At 54.1% G+C, this 17,231-nt stretch overlaps 3 protein-coding genes across 3 annotated transcripts; 1 reads left to right on the top strand and 2 right to left on the bottom strand.

The window, feature by feature from the left end:
• Positions 1 to 3: 3 nt before the first annotated feature.
• BDW70DRAFT_134731 (uncharacterized protein) lies at positions 4 to 4,009 on the bottom strand. Its single transcript, XM_073736561.1, has 2 exons — positions 1,798 to 4,009; positions 4 to 1,730 (listed from the first exon to the last, which is right to left on the bottom strand). The coding sequence occupies exons 1-2, from the start codon at positions 3,946 to 3,948 to the stop codon at positions 198 to 200; spliced, it is 3,684 nt and encodes a 1,227-aa protein (XP_073596747.1). The 5' UTR covers positions 3,949 to 4,009; the 3' UTR covers positions 4 to 197.
• A 3,132-nt stretch (positions 4,010 to 7,141) lies between these two features.
• BDW70DRAFT_134729 (uncharacterized protein) lies at positions 7,142 to 8,068 on the top strand. Its single transcript, XM_073736560.1, has one exon. The coding sequence runs from the start codon at positions 7,436 to 7,438 to the stop codon at positions 7,925 to 7,927; it is 492 nt and encodes a 163-aa protein (XP_073596746.1). The 5' UTR covers positions 7,142 to 7,435; the 3' UTR covers positions 7,928 to 8,068.
• A 3,596-nt stretch (positions 8,069 to 11,664) lies between these two features.
• Positions 11,665 to 15,077, bottom strand: BDW70DRAFT_134725 (uncharacterized protein). Its single transcript, XM_073736559.1, has one exon. The coding sequence runs from the start codon at positions 15,013 to 15,015 to the stop codon at positions 11,704 to 11,706; it is 3,312 nt and encodes a 1,103-aa protein (XP_073596745.1). The 5' UTR covers positions 15,016 to 15,077; the 3' UTR covers positions 11,665 to 11,703.
• Positions 15,078 to 17,231: the final 2,154 nt, after the last annotated feature.

Below are 17,231 nucleotides of genomic sequence, written 5' to 3'. Positions count from 1 at the left end.
GCCGTAACATCATAAGGTCTGTTCTAAAGCAAAATCATAAGGCCGTAAGAATCATAATGAACATGGTCTCAAAAATACAAAAAGAGAATATCATTAGTACCCATTCCAAGCAATCCCTGGACGCCAGAACCCATTTTCCATGCGAAGAACAAGCAAGCAGAGCAGAAAGAACAAGAGTAAGCAGTCTAGTGTGACGCCTAGATCACGTTACTCATGCTCATATTCATGCTCGAGGGCGCAATGCTATGCACCGAGCGACTGGCGTCAATAGACATGCGGTCGCTGCTAGTCATTCTGTTAAGTCGCTTGTCTTTGCCTGGTCTCGCAACGAGCACCTGAGCCGGGCAGACAACAACCTCGTCTTCTCCCTCGCCGGCGTCATTACCCTTCTTCACAACCAAGGGGAACAAAACAACGCGGACGACGGCGTTTTGCGCTTGCAGCTCTTCGTTGGACGTAGTTTCGCCGCTGCGCTCGTTCATGAGGGATGCATTGAAGAAGACCTGGCGGGCGAGGTCGCCGTTCGTGTCGTATTCAGGCTGCAGCGGAGGTAGCATGATGTATTCTGCAAGCTGAGTGCGCATTTCGATGGAGAGGTTGACAGCCACACGAAGGACTTTGCGTAGGGAGTCGAGAAGCTGTGATTCGACGGGGGTGGGTGGGGGAAGAAGGCGGGAGAGGGTGTCGAATATCTCGAGCGCGACCGCTTCGGTATCGCTGTCACGTTGCTTTGCGAAGGCTTGTCGACGGGAGAGCAGCGTTAAAGTTGTGGCTCTCCAGCGGTGGATAGCATTGCGCGGGCCGACTTCGATGAGCTGTTTTTCGAGCGACTTGAGTTTCTGCCGCTGTTCGCGGTCCATTCCGAACAGGTAGCGTGTAAAGACGAATTCCCACACCATGGTCATGACGACAGACATGAAGACGTCGCGTCGACGGACACGGTCAGCAAGGTAGGTATCTGTGTCCGACCCGTCAAGGATAGCATTGTCGAACCGGTCGGCTATCTTCTCATCCTTGATTTCAATAAGTTTGCGGCAGCGACGGTGGTCAGAATGCTTCGAGAAGCGCAGAACCCACTGCTGCACATGGCCACAGAGCTTCTGACATGCGGCCTCAAAGTAGTCTTCCCCTCGGAACGCGATGACACTGTCGTTCATCTGGGCAGAGATTTGCTGTTGGAGTTCCTTGACTTTATCGCGCGCGCTCTCCAGCTCCTCGCGCAGCCGGCGTAGTTCAGCATTCTTCTGTGACAGCGCCGTTTCGATCTCTGATTTAATGCGTTCGTGCAAGTCGACGGACAGACGTTCGTTTTGTGATCGCAACTGCTCGATCTCGCGCGCCGAGGTCTGTCGCAGTGTTTGGAGTTCTTGCGTATGAGTGGCAATAAGGGCAGTATTTGTTGAGGTGAGCCCGGCGTTTTCTTCATTTAAACGAGCGACCTCCTTTTGGAACCATTCGACAGATTGTTGTAATTGTTCGAGCTCCGCTTCGCGATCGCGTAGGTCAGCGTCGCGATTATTAAGCGCCTGGTCGCTCTTCCGACGAGCGAGGCTGGCATTGCGTAATTTGTCTTCGGCGGCGTCGCGAGCGGCGGCAAGGTCGCGATTCTCTTGCAGTAGATGTTCGAGTCGGAATTCAAGTTCTTGGAGGTGCTGCATACTTCGGCGATGCCGGACACTGGCCGGTCGGCTAGGCGACCGGGGGGAACTCGGCGTCTCACCCCAGCCCTCCTATTACTATTAGTATCCAAGCAAACACGACCATCGAAAAAGACCATCAAGAGAGACTAAGACTTACATAGATGTCCGTCATGCTGCGGAGGGGCCTTTTGCCCTTGTCTCTGATGGGGTCGTAAGAGGAGGAAGATGCGATCTCGCCGACGTCCAGGTCGGTGGGGGCTCGAGCTGGAGGCTGGGGGGTGGCCGCCTGTGATTGGTGGGTGCTGTCTGGAGCTGGCTCATCGGCCGCAACATTCGCTGCAAGTGCTGCTGCGCGCAGATCTCCACTGGCACTGTGCACGACCCGTCGCAGCGAGTGCGTGCTGCTTTTGGCGCTCGGCGGCCTGCTTGGTCGAAGAACTGGTTTGTCTTGCTCGGGGGTTCTGAGAATTCCTCGTAACTCTCGCTCTGGAGAGAGGTTCTTGGGGCTAGGCTTCTGCACCTTCTCCCAATCGTCGTCGGACTCGTTCTCAGGCGTAGGCCATGCGCGCCGGCCCAGCGCATTCTCCGTAAATTTTCTGACTGGTGTTTCAGGTCGCGGAAGGACATGTTCGGGTTTCATCTCCAGCCGGGGCGTCCCGCCCCGTCCCATGGCTCGCTCATGTTCCTGTTCCGCGATCGGGGGAAGCGGACTGGGTGAGATGTCTCGTTCGCGGCGGGCTTGTGCGGACTCCTCAAGAGACCAAGGTAGTCCTTGCTGGACATGGCGCCCGTGGATCGATGGCGACCGACGAAGCTCACACGTAGACCCGGACTCTGAAATTAGGTCTGCAATAGATCGAGGCTCTTCCCAAGACTCTTCTCGAGGATCCTTGATTGGCCGCTCCATATCAGGATCAGGTTTACTAGCGGGGAGTTCCCTTGTAGCTGCAATCCCAAAGACATCATCTTCTTGAACTGGCTTTGGCGTATTGTCCTGCCTAGACTCGTGTTCAAGATTCTCTGGCGGAACCGATGCTTCAATCTTCGCTGGAAGTTCTATTGAAGCAGCACCAACGACAGCATCCACAGGACTGGGAATATACCCGCTATCCCTGAGTTCGGCCTGCAAATTTCCCTCTTCAGCGATGGGAGCCTCCAAGACCTGAATCGCACTATCGCGACTCGCTACCTTTCCGGTCTCTTCCTCAGCCCCATCTTTTACCGACTGAGTCGGGCTCGGGTTTGGGCTCGGTCTGCGAAAGAACCCTCGTTCGAGGTTGGGAAATATGCTGGCAATCTTGTCTGACACTGGAACCGCTGCCTTGGGCTCTTCCGCTTTCTTTCCTTGCGCAGACTCTACATGATGTAGGGCCCGCAGGGCCGAATCGGTGCCAGTAGTATTGAATTCAACTGTTGTCACGTCTCGCTCGATAGTTCCAGTCATCGCTTGGGCTTTGCCCTCTTTGGCTGCTTCTTCGGGGTTTCCGCTCACGCGCTCTATAAGTGCCTCAGGAATAGCAGACTCCTTGAACTCAGGTATCTCTGGTACAAACGGAGCCGCATGAGCTTCAGGGGACGATTGAGCAGATTGATCGGTGGCGTCAATCTTACCTTTCTCCCAGTCTATAGCAGGCCATGCGTCTTCGTCTTCACGGGCTGTCTCCTGAGCTCCGACTGGCTCGGGAGGTGCGTGAGAGGTTTGGTTCTGAGGTTGGCTGGCTTTCTCTGCCTGCTGGTCTTCTAGCTGTGGCTCTTCAACGTTTGCCTTGTGCTTCTTGTTCTTCTTCTCCTCAAGAAGCTTCCTGGGAAGTGGTATAAACTCCTCTTCGATTGGCTCAGTAGTCGGCTCCATTGACTCTATAGTCGGTGAAATTCTCTCGCCCACCAACTCCCTCGAGTAGTCTGTCTTGGGCTCTTCTGTCATTTCTGGCCCAAGTGCAGGCCCTGGGACCGAGGCCTTTCCTTTCAAGACTTCCACAGGTTCTGTCGGCATTTGTTCATCTTCTTTCTCCTCAGGGACCTGTACCACAGCCTGCGGGACCGAGAATTCATCCTTGACTGCGTTCACCGTCTGAACTGGAACTTCCCTCTCTTGCTTCTCAGCTTGTTTCTTCAGCTTCTTCTTCTCCTTCTTGGACATTTTCCTTGTCAAAGGAGCAGGCGCAGACTCAAGCTCAATGGCACGACTCTCTTCCGCAGTAGCCGCCACCCTTTCCGTTTTTGCGACAGCTTCAACCGAATCTGTCTGTAACTCTAGCCCTGGCACCCGTTTTTTTAAGAAAGCTTCCTTTCCAGGTTCAACTGTCATCTTCTCCTGGATATCCTCCCGCGGTGCATCTGGCTCCTTTTCAGTATCCCCTGGAACTCCCTCCCGCTCCTCTTCCCTTATAACCTCCCCCTGAACCGGCATTTCTCCATCCCCTTTCGCTGGACCATTTGTCGCCTCATCAGTTGATCCATTTTGTACCTCGACACTCTCAACAGGTTCTACAGCTGAGAATTCAGCCTCAACGGCATCGGCTGCCTTAACATCTTCCCCAACCTTCGTTTCGGCACTGGCAGAAGCAATGACCTCCCTTTCTAACTGCTCTTGCTTCTTAGTCTCTTTCTTTGCCTTCTTCTTTTTCTTCTTAGACTCCTTCCGGGTCAAAGCTGACTCGTCGAGAGCAGCAGAAGGCTCCTCGCGAGACTCATCTTGAATAAGATCTCCCAGCGATGTTTCAGGTTGCTCATTCTCCCTTGTTGCCTCAAGGAGAATTGACTCCGGGGCTTCAACTTGAGGAGCCTTTCCCTCCACCTGAGGAACGACTTCCAGCTGCTCCTCAAACTCGCCTTTTTCTATAGGCGCTGGCAACGGACCTTCGAGTTGAGGTAACCCCAATTTAATGGCAGAATCGGTTTTCGGCTGCCCCTTTTGTTCGGCTGGCTCTAAAGGAGTAGACTCTGGTGCTCGATTCACTGAAGATTCACCTGTCGTCTCGGTCTGCACAGCGGGCTCGGTAGCACTCACAGGATCCCCTTTAGATGAGTAGATCTCTTCAGGGGCAGGAGATGTACTTATATCATGGACTGGGTTTGGGGGTACAGAATCGACGGGTTGCTCATCAAATTTGGGTAGCTCCGCGTCGGGCTTGCTTTCGTCGACAATGACCCATGAAGACTCTGGTCTAGCGGCCTCAAGCACTACAGCCGTGTCTTGGACAGCTTGGGGAAAGGCAGGCTCGACAAGCTGGTGGTCTGTGGTGGCGAAGTCTGCGGGCTCAAGAGTATTTCTGGTAGTGGCCTCCGCAGCTGCCTCTTGCAGAGTAGGCTCTTCAGTAATTTTGATTTCGTCTTCCACCCCGTCAAAGACTGGACGATCGACCTTGGCCTCGTTTTTCGTAGCTAAATCCGGGGGGGCCGAGGCCTCCGTAGTAGACGCAGTCTCCTTCTCCTGCACCTGCGAAGCAGCAGCCTTGTCTGATTGTCGTTGTTTCTTCCTCTGCTTCTTGCTCAGTTTTCTTGACGGAACAGCTGGCTCGGTCTCAGACTCTACGCTGACGACATTTTTCGTGGACTGAGTGGGTTCGGCTTCTTTAGCAGGCTCAGTTTCCGTTATTTGTTCCGGGATTGCTTCCTCCAAACGCTTTTCGACAGCCTCAAGTGCTTCGAAAGTACTAGGTTCGGGTTCTTTCTGATCCGCCTCTTCAAGTTTATCAGTTGCATCATCTGAATTTTCTTTCTGCTCACTTTCATTCTGTACTTCCTCTCCGAGACTTGCGACCACCTCAATGTGACTGACGTTTTGCCCTTCAAGCATAGCATTGCCACACGGTTCAAAGGCAGCGTCCAGTTGACTCTCTTCTACCACTTCAGGATCGGCAGTAGTAGGCGCAGGCTCGACCTCGACAGCCCCCTTGTCGACATCGGTACTTTCAGATTCACGCTCGGGGATAAGAACCGGGAAGGCTGTGTGTTGCTTCTCTTTCTCTACCTGCGAAGACACATCGTTATCAGTCCAAGTCAATTCTTTATCGGTGCCGCCGCGGGATCCGGTGTCGTGGGACTGATTATCTTTACCGTCTTCTTCTGCAGGCGAGAATACCGTCTCAGCGGGTGCGTCAATCTTCATTTCGCTTGTCTCAGGTGCCACTTCATTGGCCGGTACTTCGTCTAGAGCGTGCTCTGTTGGCGTTGATTGTACGTTGTCTTTCTCCAGGGCGAGCAGCTTGGATTGGCGTTTTTTCTCTTTCTTGGCCCTTTTTTTGTCCTTCTTGGAGAGTCCTGTCTCTGGTGTTGTTGTCTCTGCAGTCAGCTCCATAGCTTTCGAGTCGACTTGTTCAAGCTGTGAAGCGGAAGTCGGTTCCTCGGTTTTGGGAATATCAGGTCCGTCCTTGAGCAGGTCCCCGGAAGCTTGGACTGCAGAGACCTCTCTATCATCATCCAGAGAGTCATTTGATGTAGGTTTTTCGAGGATTTGTTGTTCATTCTGTTCAAGGACTGGTTCGTTTCCCGGAACCGGTTCCGGAGATGCAGTAACTTGTTCGGTGACTTGTTCGGGGAGCGCCTCACACTCAACAGGGGCATCATTTGTTACTGCCTCTATAGCCTCTGTTGAGTCGTCGATTGCAGGCTCAGTGCGTTCAGGAGAACCAGAAGGTTCGCCTTGCTGTTCTGAAGATTCTTCAGCTGCAAACGAGACAGACTTGCGTTTCTTCTTATCTTTCTTAGCCTTTTTCTTTGATGCCTTAGCCTGTTGTTCATCAGTGAGCGGTATATCTTGGCTTTCAGGCTCCTTTGTTTCTAGCTCGGTGGATTCAGGAATAGAGGGCGGAGCAGTAGCAACTTCTTTTGGCTCAAAGGTAATATTCGTGTCAGTGGTGGATTCAAGTGGGTGCTGGGAGGTGAGTTCCGGAAAGTCTGGTTCTGGTTCAGCAGATTCAGGCGCAGAAGGTAAGGACTCTCCAGCCGCAGCAGCAGTATCAGGAGCAACCTTTTCCGGTTCAGCAGTAACCGTGATAGCTTGGGGGTCGACCACTTCTTGTTCGCTGACGGGATCTTGCGGGACAGTGCCGGGACCCTCATCCACATAAGTGAAAGACAGGCTCTTCTTCTTCTTTTTGTTCTTTTTCTTCGAGGACGATGTCTGCTTTTCTTCTGCGAGCTTTGAGGACTGCTGATGCTCCTGAGATTGAGCTGGGTCTGGCGTTGACTCTTCAGGCAGAGACGAAGTAGTAATTTCCTGCTCGTCGGTAAGCACGGTATCTTCGTGTTGGACAACGGAGGTGTCGTCTGTGGTTGTTTCTTTGAGCATCTCGGGAGCAGCAGAATCACGAATAGATTCTTGCTCAACTGGAGTCTCAGGAGTAACCTCAGCAGGGGCTGAAAATCCTTCATGTTTCTCAGCTTCCTTTACTTCGTCCGTTGTGGCAGCTGCTTCAGTTTGAATTTCGTTCGGTTCGCCCTGTTCAGCTGCCGTTTCCAGTGTGGGCTCAGTAGATGGATCTTGGCTAGACAGATGTGCACGTTCCACGGAGTTTTCTGAGATGTCTTCCTCCTTCGTGGGTGTAGCCTGAGGCGAAGCCTCAGCTCCATTCTCATCAGTAGAAACAGACTGTCGCTTCTTCTTTTTCTTCTTCTTGGCGTTCTTCGAAGTTGTAGGTTGATTGTCTTCTGTCGGGTCAGACACTGTCGAAGCGTCCCGACGAGCAGGTTCAGTTGGATGCTCCTCTGTCACATCAGGGGTCTCTCTCTCGGCAGTCTTATCCTCTTGCAGTTCTAGAGTCGACTGTGTCGTGGTTGTGTCGGGTCCCCCAATGGCGAGGTCTGTAGCTCTGTCCTGTGGAGGTTCTAGTTCGGGCTCAACGGCCTGTGTAGTTATTGGCTCGCCCACCACAGACGGCACACCCATTGCGGGTGCTTCGTCGCCAATCTGCTCACCATCCTTTTCTGTGACTTGCGCATCGGCTTGCGCAGGAAGTTCTTTGATCTCATTCACCGGGCTCTCCAGAGCTGGAGTTATCGCTTCCGTCTGCTCAACCTCTGGTTCAGGAATCTCGGGTGTCTGCTTATCATCCTGGGCAGGGGCATCAAACAACTTTTTCTCCCCATCAAACTCGGAAGCTTGCGTCTCTGGTTCCGGCACATCAGACGCAAGTGATTGGTGCTTCTTCTTTTTGTCCTTCTCAGTCTTCCTCTGCACATCTGTCACTGGGGCTGCTTCGGAGGCAGCCTGGTCTTCGGGGAGAGCACCATCGGCTTCGGCCGGAAGCTCTACGTCGCGCGACGTCTCCTCAACAGGATCTTGAGTTGCTACTACTGGAAGTCTTTCAGAACCAACAAGCGCGTCAGTCTTAACAGGGACATCAGGGGAGCTTTCTATGACCAGTGTCGGGTCTTGGATATCCGTTCCGAGGGCACCAGCAACTTCGGAGGACAAGGCCTCTTCAAAGACTGAAGATACGCTTCGCTTCTTTTTGTTCCTCTTCTTGCTCTCCTTCCCAGTTGACGCGGGCTCCCCAGCGTCGAGCTCGATAGTCGCTTGTTTAGGCACATTTGGTTGGCCGTCATTGGTTTCTGAAATCCCCACTAGGTGACTTGGAACTGTTTCGTCTTGAATCGCCACCTGAGTATCGACGGCTTGGGCATCGGTTGCCTGTTGTTCGGTACCTGCTTCGGGTACTTGTTTGTTGTCATCGGGCGGTGGTACTTGACCGCTTGTATCGAGTGGGGTGGTAGCGTCTTCAGGCTTCGTCTCGGGCTCAGGATTGGGCGCCCCTTCGCCGTCAACGGCATCCATTAAGATGTCGATGTCGATGTCGTCGCGTGAATTCACTTCCTGCGCTTCTGGATTGGACTTTTCATCGCCTAAGACTGATGCTTCAGGACCAGGCCCAGCTTGCTCTGACGTTTCAGGCAAGGATGCACCAGCTGCTTCAGGCAGAGGTTCTGCTTCAGCAGTGCTCTTGCGCTTATTTTTCTTCTTCTTCTTACTGGCTTTACGAGAGAGCGGGATATCCTCTGCCTGTGGCTGTGGAAGCTCATCTTTCTCTTCTTGTTTCGGCTCGTTGGACTCGTGGGCAGTCTCAGCCTCAGCTTCAATGGGACGAACCGCACCGTCAGCGGTAGGGAATCTGTTTTGCTCTTCCAGGTCTGGGGTGCGCGGCTGCAGGGCCTCAGCTGGCTGTTCTGCTACGGACCTGGTTTCGACAGGCTCAGAGGGGTCAGCAACTCCACGCCCAGAAGAAACATCTTCCATTGACACAGCTTTCTCTTCAACTGGCTTTTCTTCAGAGACGACCACGGCTCCTGTTTCGAGAGCGCCTGGCTCTTTGTCCGCGATAGACTCCTGGGCGTCCTTCGAAGACTGATCTAAAGCGAAGGCAGACTCGACAGCAGCGTCTTGACTCTGTTCAATGGACTTGGCGGCCTTCTTCTTTTTCTTCTTGGCTTTCTTCGAGAGGCCGGTTTCAGCGAGAACCTCTTGAGTCACCTCTGCCTGAGTCGAAACGGGTTCCTGGGCTTCGGTTAATTCAATCGCCTTAGGAACGATTTCTGGGGCAGCTTCCATGAAGATCGGCTCTTTCTCCTGCGCAGATATTTGCTCAGTGGCTGGGCCGGGCATATCTTCGACCTGAAAAGAATCGGCCCCTCCAACAGCATGTGCCTCAGGCTTTGCAATATGTTCAAGGGAAGGCTCAGTTTTCTCAATCACAGAAGCCTCCGGTGCAAGAATTGATGCGTGCACTTCTTCAGCTGGTTGGACGATGGCAGTGATAGGTGCTTGTGCGGACAGAAAATTGGCATCAGCATCCTCGAGCGAAGGCGTGAGCTCAGGTGCCGCTGTGTCGGCGGCCGTGTCAAGCAATTTCTCCTCATCGTGGTCACTCGAATCGAGGCTCTTTCCGCTTTCCTTCTTTTTCTTGTTCTCTTCCGAAGGCGGCGCATCTGGTTCTTTTTCTTTAGGCTGATCTTCAGCGGCGTTAATCTCGGCCACGAGCACAGGCTCTTCAACAGCCTTATTCATCGGCCCAACACTGGGCTCCATATGTTCATTCTTGCTGATCGACGCTGCTTCTAGCTCGATAGACTCAGGCTGCGGCTGTGGTGCAGGCTCGACTGTTGCCTCTGGTTCAGGAACCTTCGCATCGTCAGGCTTTGGCCCAGGTGCACGCACAGACTCAGTTGTTGGCTCTGATTCGTGGGCTTCAACAGTCTCAAGTTCCGTTTCAACTTCCTGTCTCAGCTGAGGCTCATGCTCAAGCTCAGTTTCAGCGTCCAGCACACTGCCTTTCTCAACATTCTCAGACTCCGTCACAGAGACATCTCTTGCAGCGAAAGGCTCATAGAGGCCAGACTCAACACGTCGCGGCGTCTCCATTCCCGATGGAAGAGCCGCCTCCCACGCCTTCTCCTCCACATTATGATCAGCCTCATCCTGACTCATCGCATCAAAGAACTCATCCTCTGTAGTATCAGCGACTGACTCAGCAGGCTTGTCTGTCTCGCTGGGTATGGTCACTGAGTAATCCCCTTGTACGGCATTATCCACATTGGCGGTAGCAGCCATCGTGGCGCCTACGACGGAGGCGAAACCCCAAGGTGCCCGGTGGATATGATCGCGTTCTGTCACGGTTCCGGGGGAGTGTGACGGGGATAAGTCTGCTAGGGTAGGCACATCGTTGCCGGTGACTGTTCGGGCGTCGTCATCTTGGCCTTCGACTTCGGCTTCATGACTCTCGCGTTTGGAATCAGCGAGTAGGTTTGTATCAGGATATGGTGCTGAAGAAGAAGCAGCCATAGCCGCATCAACGGACTCCATGGATTTAATACCGTTATACAGATCAAGACCCGGAATATCTCTGTTCGTCGAAGCGAGTACTTTTTCCGTCTTCGCCTCCTGCGTGGGCCTGACCATCTGCGCATCAGAAACAGAGACGAAATCATCCTTGTCGTCCGGACTAGAAGGTCTCGAATCTGGGAGAGGGGGTAGATTTTCAAGATCCGTCTCCACGCCAATGACAGACCCCTGAATTGAAGGAAGAGCCACGTCCGCCTTTAGGGACTCCGCCAAATCAGGGTACGAGCTTAGCTCCGCATCCTGTAACAATTCCGACGGAGAATGGAACTCGTAACCGAGCTCTTCCTTCCTCGAAAGATGACGCGGTATTTCAGAGCCGAACGTCGCGCTGGTCGGCGTATTCTGCTGCGAGCCCAGGATATAATGATGCTGCTTGATTGAGACTGGCTGCACCTCCCAAGCATTCTCATCTCTCAAAGCCGTAAGATCCTCCGTCGAAGCGCTCTTACTGCTCGGCAGCGAAGGCAATGCCTCTTCGCCAAACTGTCCTTGGTCAATCTTGCTTGAGCCAAGGCGCTCCACGAGGAAAAGTGGACGAATTTCGCGCGAGTTCTTGAATTCAAGCGAGTTGGGCCGGCTTCGACGCCCCTGTTGGCTAGGAGACACAGGTGAGGCGCCTGGAGGAGAAGTCACAGAGGGCGAGCGCTGGAGCCTTGGTGATGAAGGCGGATGGCGGAAGTGCAGGGGTACGGCGGTGGGAGAGTCAGCGAAGCGGGAGAGAGATGGTCGTCGAGGACCGGGCGAGATCGAGCGGAAACCTGAGTCGGTGACGATTTTCTCCGACGAGGGTGGTGTCGTTGAGTGACTTCGAGGCCGGCGGGAAATGATTCCGAGCCCTAATTCTCCTCCTGCTTCTTCTGCGGGATTTGGAGAGGACAGTTTAGGCCCCGAAGTACTACCATACTCATATTCGTGCCCATGCTCATGCTCGCCGGTGTCCAGCGGCAACATTGGCATTTCGGGACGCTCGACTAAAAAAGGCTGGTCTCGTTCGCTGTCTAGGGACGTTCTGGATGTTGGTTCCTATACGGTGGAGGGAGAGGAAATACGTTCAGCAAATGCATCATTCAACAATCAATAAATAATCAATCAAGTTCAGGTCGTTAGCCATTGGACATCGGATGGGCATAAACATGACGTGTTGGTTTACAAGATCATAAAAAAAATAAAGAGGTCGTCACACCGCAACATATCACATCGCAGGAAAATCCAAAAAGAGCAAAACTATACCTTCTCGTACCCATCTCCACTCCCATCGCCATTCCCAAATCGTTGTCTCCGTCTTTCCTCCCGGCGCTGTCTGCTCGACTTATAACCTTCTAGGTTCACATTTTCCTTGTCTGCATCGTCTCCGTCTCTGTCTCCGTCTTTGTCCAATCCGAGGTCGTCGAAATTCCGTCTCCCATCTAACGAGTCACCACCGCTAGAAGTGCGATGGTGGTGTCGGCGTCGGCGTGGAGAGTCAGCATTCTCTGTCCTGTGCGTCCCGATTTCGGATTGGATATCGCGCGATGCAAGCCTGTCAATGGAACTGGATCGCTTGCGCGTTGTAGGCTCAGAAACCCTGGACCCTTCCACAGGAAAGCTCTCCGCCCGGTGTAGCTCGAACTCACGGTTACGGTCGCGATCATCATGACGACGGCTGCCATCTAGAGACTCCGTTCGGCTAGAGTCTCTGGGATCTCTAGAGCTTCGGTGCCGATGGGTACGATGCGGCGAGCTTTCAGATGTAGCCGGGGCGATTTCAGATTGCACCTCGCGAGAAACAAGCTTCTCGGCGGATCTTGATCTCTTGCTGTCTACTGGCTCGGATACTCGAGAGCCAAACAAGCTGGCTAAGAAACCGCCAGACTTCTTGCTCTTGTCATCTGTGCTCTTGCGTTTGTCGCTGCTTTCCGTGAGCACGGAGGAAGTAATTGAGGCTGAGTCGTCGAGTGCGTCACTTCCCTTTGAACGCCTCTTTCTTCTCTTTTTCTTCTTCTTTTCCTCGCCTTCGTTTTCGTCATTAATAGCTGCTTCGGGGGTAGCATTAACACCATCGGTGCCTTCGGTCTCGGTTCGCTCCAGAGGCTCAGGTCCAGCCTCAGGCTCCCTCTCTTCCGGAACAGAATAGGAAACTTTCGATTGAGAAACACTTGCCGTTGGCGAGGTACTGCGTTGCTCAATCTTCGACTCCTCAGGTTCAAAGCCACCCGGCATAAACCACTCTTCCTCACCGGGAGACTCGGACTCTTGTCTGCGTTCGATAAACGGTCCCTCGTGAGTTTCGTGTGTCTCCGCAACGCTACGAGAGACACCCTTGGCAATATCGCCAGTCCCCGTCTCAACTTTATCAACATGCTCGACTACAGGCTGATCAAGAGTGGTTGGGCGGTCAGTCTCCCAGGTCCGTTCAGGTTGATTCTCAAAGGGAGACGGTCTGTCGAAAATTACAGCGCTGGGATCAGAGAAGAACTGTGATTTTGGAGCTGAAGGGCTGTCGACTTCGCCCTCCACGAAACCACGGAATTGTTGGGGAGCAGGAGGCTCCTGACTCGCCGTCACCGAAACCACAGTCGTAGGCGAGATTGACCGTTCCCTCGTCTGAGAGCCCGGAGGTGATGTCCGTGTACGGAAGATCGGATCCTCTGTTACAAGGGCAGGATCGAAGCCAGCCGCCTGGGCCGCGGCTGCAACAGTGGCAGCGAATTCGATGTCCTCGTTCACATCCTCCACGTGGGCATCAGAGGGAGCAATGTACGAGTAGCCGATATCATCATCATGGGCAGAAGTCTTAGGGGGGAAACGCTGCTGCCGTTCGTGCAGGTCGACGGAGCTGCGCTCGGAGGACGTAGACGGGACTTCATATTCATGTGTCTGGTGCTCGCCCCAGGAGACACGGGAAGCATTTGGTCGTTCCGACTCCTTTTCAGCTTCAGCAGGCTCCGAAGGTGTGATGACAGGCGAAGGTGCACCTCTAACGGAACCACTAGAGCTATGGGGCGGCGTTGGCTCAATGACTCTCAAAATAGGCACGGGCCATGGAAGTCTGTCGAAGTCCTTGAAATCGGTCGGTGGCTCGTAATCGGCATTTGGATTACGGGGTGGAGGCTCGGCCCTTTCGCTGGCTGGGACAATCTCAACGATCGTCGGCATTGTAGGTGTTCCTTGTCGAGAGTGAGAATCAGGGCTGTGGCGGAGCTCTTCAGGGTAGAAGAACGTGGCATAGTCATCATATACCGACTTCCTGCGACTGACATTACGGAAGGCAGAGGTTTTGACATGATTATTCGAGGGACTGGCTGAGCTCGCCCTTTCCTCCATTATTTCTCGCGGTTCTGCATGCTCAGGAAGCTCGTCTGGACGCTTAGGAGACTCTTCCACAAGTGAAGACAAAGCTGAAGAGCCGTTTGCTTGGCGCCGTTCTGCTCGCCGTTGTTCTCGACGCTCGCGCCGTCTCTCGCTCCTATCCGACAGATCATCCTTTGATGACCCCTCAGAGACGATGGTTGAAGCAGCGGCAGCTCCTATCGCACCCGCGACCATAGGACCAGCCAAGTCTGGGACATAGTCTCGACCTCGCTCTTGCTCACGCTCTCGCTCGCGCTGACGTTCGCGCTCATATAGATACTCACGCTCCCGTTCTCGTTCTCGTTCTCGCTCACGTTCACGCCTCCAGTCAGGCTCGCCGCCTTTGGGCAGATCGTATGCTCCAGGCGCAGACTGGGAATCGCCCTCTCGATCAATCAGTTCAATACGGTCCCCGCTCCTTAAATCACGCCTCAATCGTTCAAGGTCTTCCGCACGGCGCTCTTTATCCTCCTGCTCGCGAGTCAAATCAAACTGGACAACGGAGGTTTGATCTTTAGCGGTGAAGCGGCGCTTGATGCCCAGACCTGGCTCAGAAGCAGATTGGATGGGTTCAGTGCGGATCACGGGGGTAGACTCGCTTCGTTTATGACTTCTCAGCACCGGAACATCACTGGCGCCCTGACCATAGCCGGAGATTCTCCGATCTGCGTCTCGCGACTGAGATTCATAAGAGGGGAAAGGGTTCTCAGAAGTGGGAATAATGGGCGCAGTGAAGGGCGGAATCGGTGCTCCCTGAGAGGTATAGACTGCTTGGGAGACAGGCGTGACAGGCTGCGGCTGCTGAAGGGGAATAGCACCTGGTCGAACTAATTGCGGCTCGGAGGCGGGGAACGACGAGATGGGAATAGCATCGTACCGGGCGGGATCTGAAGTAGGCACCGGAGCTACGTGTTGAAGACTCGCTGAGCTGGTGCTAGACTCTTTATCTCCTCGATGATATCCAGAAGACGCTGTTCCCAATGCCCCAGCTACTGCAGCAGTAGCAGGACCAGCGGGGAAGCGGTCTTTGGGCGAGCTTGGCTGCCTCTTCGATTTGTTCTTCGTCTTCTTGCTCTTTGAGCCCCATCCCCAGCCCCATCCAGAACTAGACGAATCTGACGAGTGGGAGTCTTCACGCGCAAAATGTCCACTTGCGCCGAATGCCAGGGCGGAACTGACGCTCGACGCCTGTCCCTCCGAATCCATATCCTCCCACTCGTCATCGTTGCTAGCGGAGGAGGTATAGTCCGATCGACCGGAGCGCGAACCTTGACCAACGAATACTTCCCCGACACGGCGACCGCCGCGAGGAGACGCAGCAGCGAGCGCGGTTGCCGTAGCGCCCAGCGCCAGCAGTCTCGCGTCGACGTCTTTCTTCTCTTTTGAACTCCGTCTCTTGGACTTTCCTGTCAACTTCTTTGCATATCCGCTTCCAAAAGCAAGATCGTTGTCAACAGACGACGAAGACGAGTTGTAGAAGGAAAAAATACTCTTGCTCCTCTGGTTCCGTCGCTTCTTGCTGCGATTTTCAGAGGATGTGGTGAAAAAAGAACCGAAGCCACCGGCTATTTTCTTAGCGGGCCGAGATATATTCTCGTAAGACGAACCAGACGAGGAAGAGGACTTTCTGCCCCTAGAATTGTGCGGAGAAGGACTGCGACTGCAGCTGCGTCTCCGTTCGCCTGGAGATTTTACCACCGATGCGGCCGCTGTGCCAATCGCAGCTCCAATAGCGGCATCGCGAAGAGTATGACGGTTGGATCGCGATGAAGATCGAGATCTGGACCGAACCCGACCATTGATTCGTGACCCTTCATAGCGGCTTGGTCTCTGGTCACGGTATCCAACACTATCCCGCGAGTGGCTACGGTGCAACTGCTTGTAAACACCACGTGAAGTCTTGCTCCTCCTGTCTGATACAGAGTCGCTTTCAGAAAAGGCGCCCGCGACACGGCCAGACTTGACGCTGTACGAGTCGTCAAAATCCTTGCTATCGAAGAGGGACTTGGCTACATATCCACCAAGTATGGCTGGTAGCCAAGATGATTTTGATTTTCGCCGTCGGCCTTCATCTTCCGAAGATGCGTAGCGGCTGAGTTTGTCCACTCGAGAACCACCACTGAGGCGATCCGACGACCGGCGCCGTCTATAGTGGTGAGTTCGCGGTGCATCCCTCGAAGTTGTACCAGGTTCAAAACAGTATTTGCAGACCCCAATGGCTTCGGTATAATCTTCGAACTTGCCAACACCTTCCGGGTCACGCCAGAAATCGATGAACTTGTCTAACGGGCCGCGTTGGCGTTGCTGGAAAGCCATGGCTCCGCCTTGGAAAGGGGATCCATGGTAGATCGCAGCGTGGTGCGGGTGCAGAGGACTAGCGGCGTACGCAGCCCCTGCAGCCCCAGCTGTGTATAGAGTCGGGTTAAATGGCGCACTGGAGTACCCTGGACCTATCTGAGACACGTCGTCAGGGTTCTGCATTGTGTACTGAGAAATGTGGTCTGAACTGGACGATGAATGGTGATGATGGCCCAACATGTACCCAGCTGCGGCGCCAGCTGCGGCGCCACCAAGCACAGCACCGACACCATGGGAGTGAGGTTGGATATGGGGCGGCTTGTTACCGTTAGTGGACGTAGGAGGAACGTAAGCCGCCGGTGATTCGGTTAAGACATGTTCAGGAGAATAGTTACCCACCCCATACGCCGCAGTTGCAGCCGCTACTCCCATGGCGCCTGCTGCTTGAGCCGCGTGGTATGGTGGCTGCGACGAGTTCGACGGCTTGGGAGGCCTGGATTCGGGGCCAGAGTTAGAATGACCAGAATTCTCAATGCCAAGCGCAGGATCATTGGCGAAATATGATGCAGCGGCTCCGACTTCACCAAGACTGCTGGGTTCAGGAGGCGGGTTTGCGGTAGGTGAGGCTGTCATCAAATGCGCTTGACTATTGGGAATAACGAGCGGAGGCTTCGGTCGAACCCCCGGCTGCTCTTGAACGGACTGTCCCTGGTCATTATAGTAATCGGCTGCTTCACCGGCAGGGTTGGGAGGACGGTAAGGCTCGGCATAGGAGGTCGGGAACTGTCCGGGGAATTGCTGTTGAACGTGGGGATCGTAAATAGTCGGCGTAGGGGCCGCAGGCGCCGCAGGCGGAACAGAGACGGGATTCATGGGAAACGAAGGACCTTGCGTCGCCTGTATCGGGTCAAACGGCGCAGGCACCGCACCGCTCGCGACGGAAGAGTAGTATTTATCCCCAGGATATACCCGCTCCTGTTCGCGCTCGCGACGGCGACTATCCCTATCTCTCTCCCTCGAATGCTCCCTATCCGGCTTAGCCTTCCTGCGCTCTCTCTCGTAGTCAATATCTGGGTCTCGGTCTCGGCCGCGGTCACGGTCATCTCGATAGCGGTCGCTGTTGC

The sequence above is a fragment of the Aspergillus foveolatus genome (assembly GCF_047715535.1).
Source record: "Aspergillus foveolatus strain CBS 279.81 unplaced genomic scaffold BDW70scaffold_19, whole genome shotgun sequence".
NCBI lineage: Eukaryota > Fungi > Ascomycota > Eurotiomycetes > Eurotiales > Aspergillaceae > Aspergillus > Aspergillus foveolatus.
This window is presented reverse-complemented; position numbering and strand designations above follow the sequence as displayed.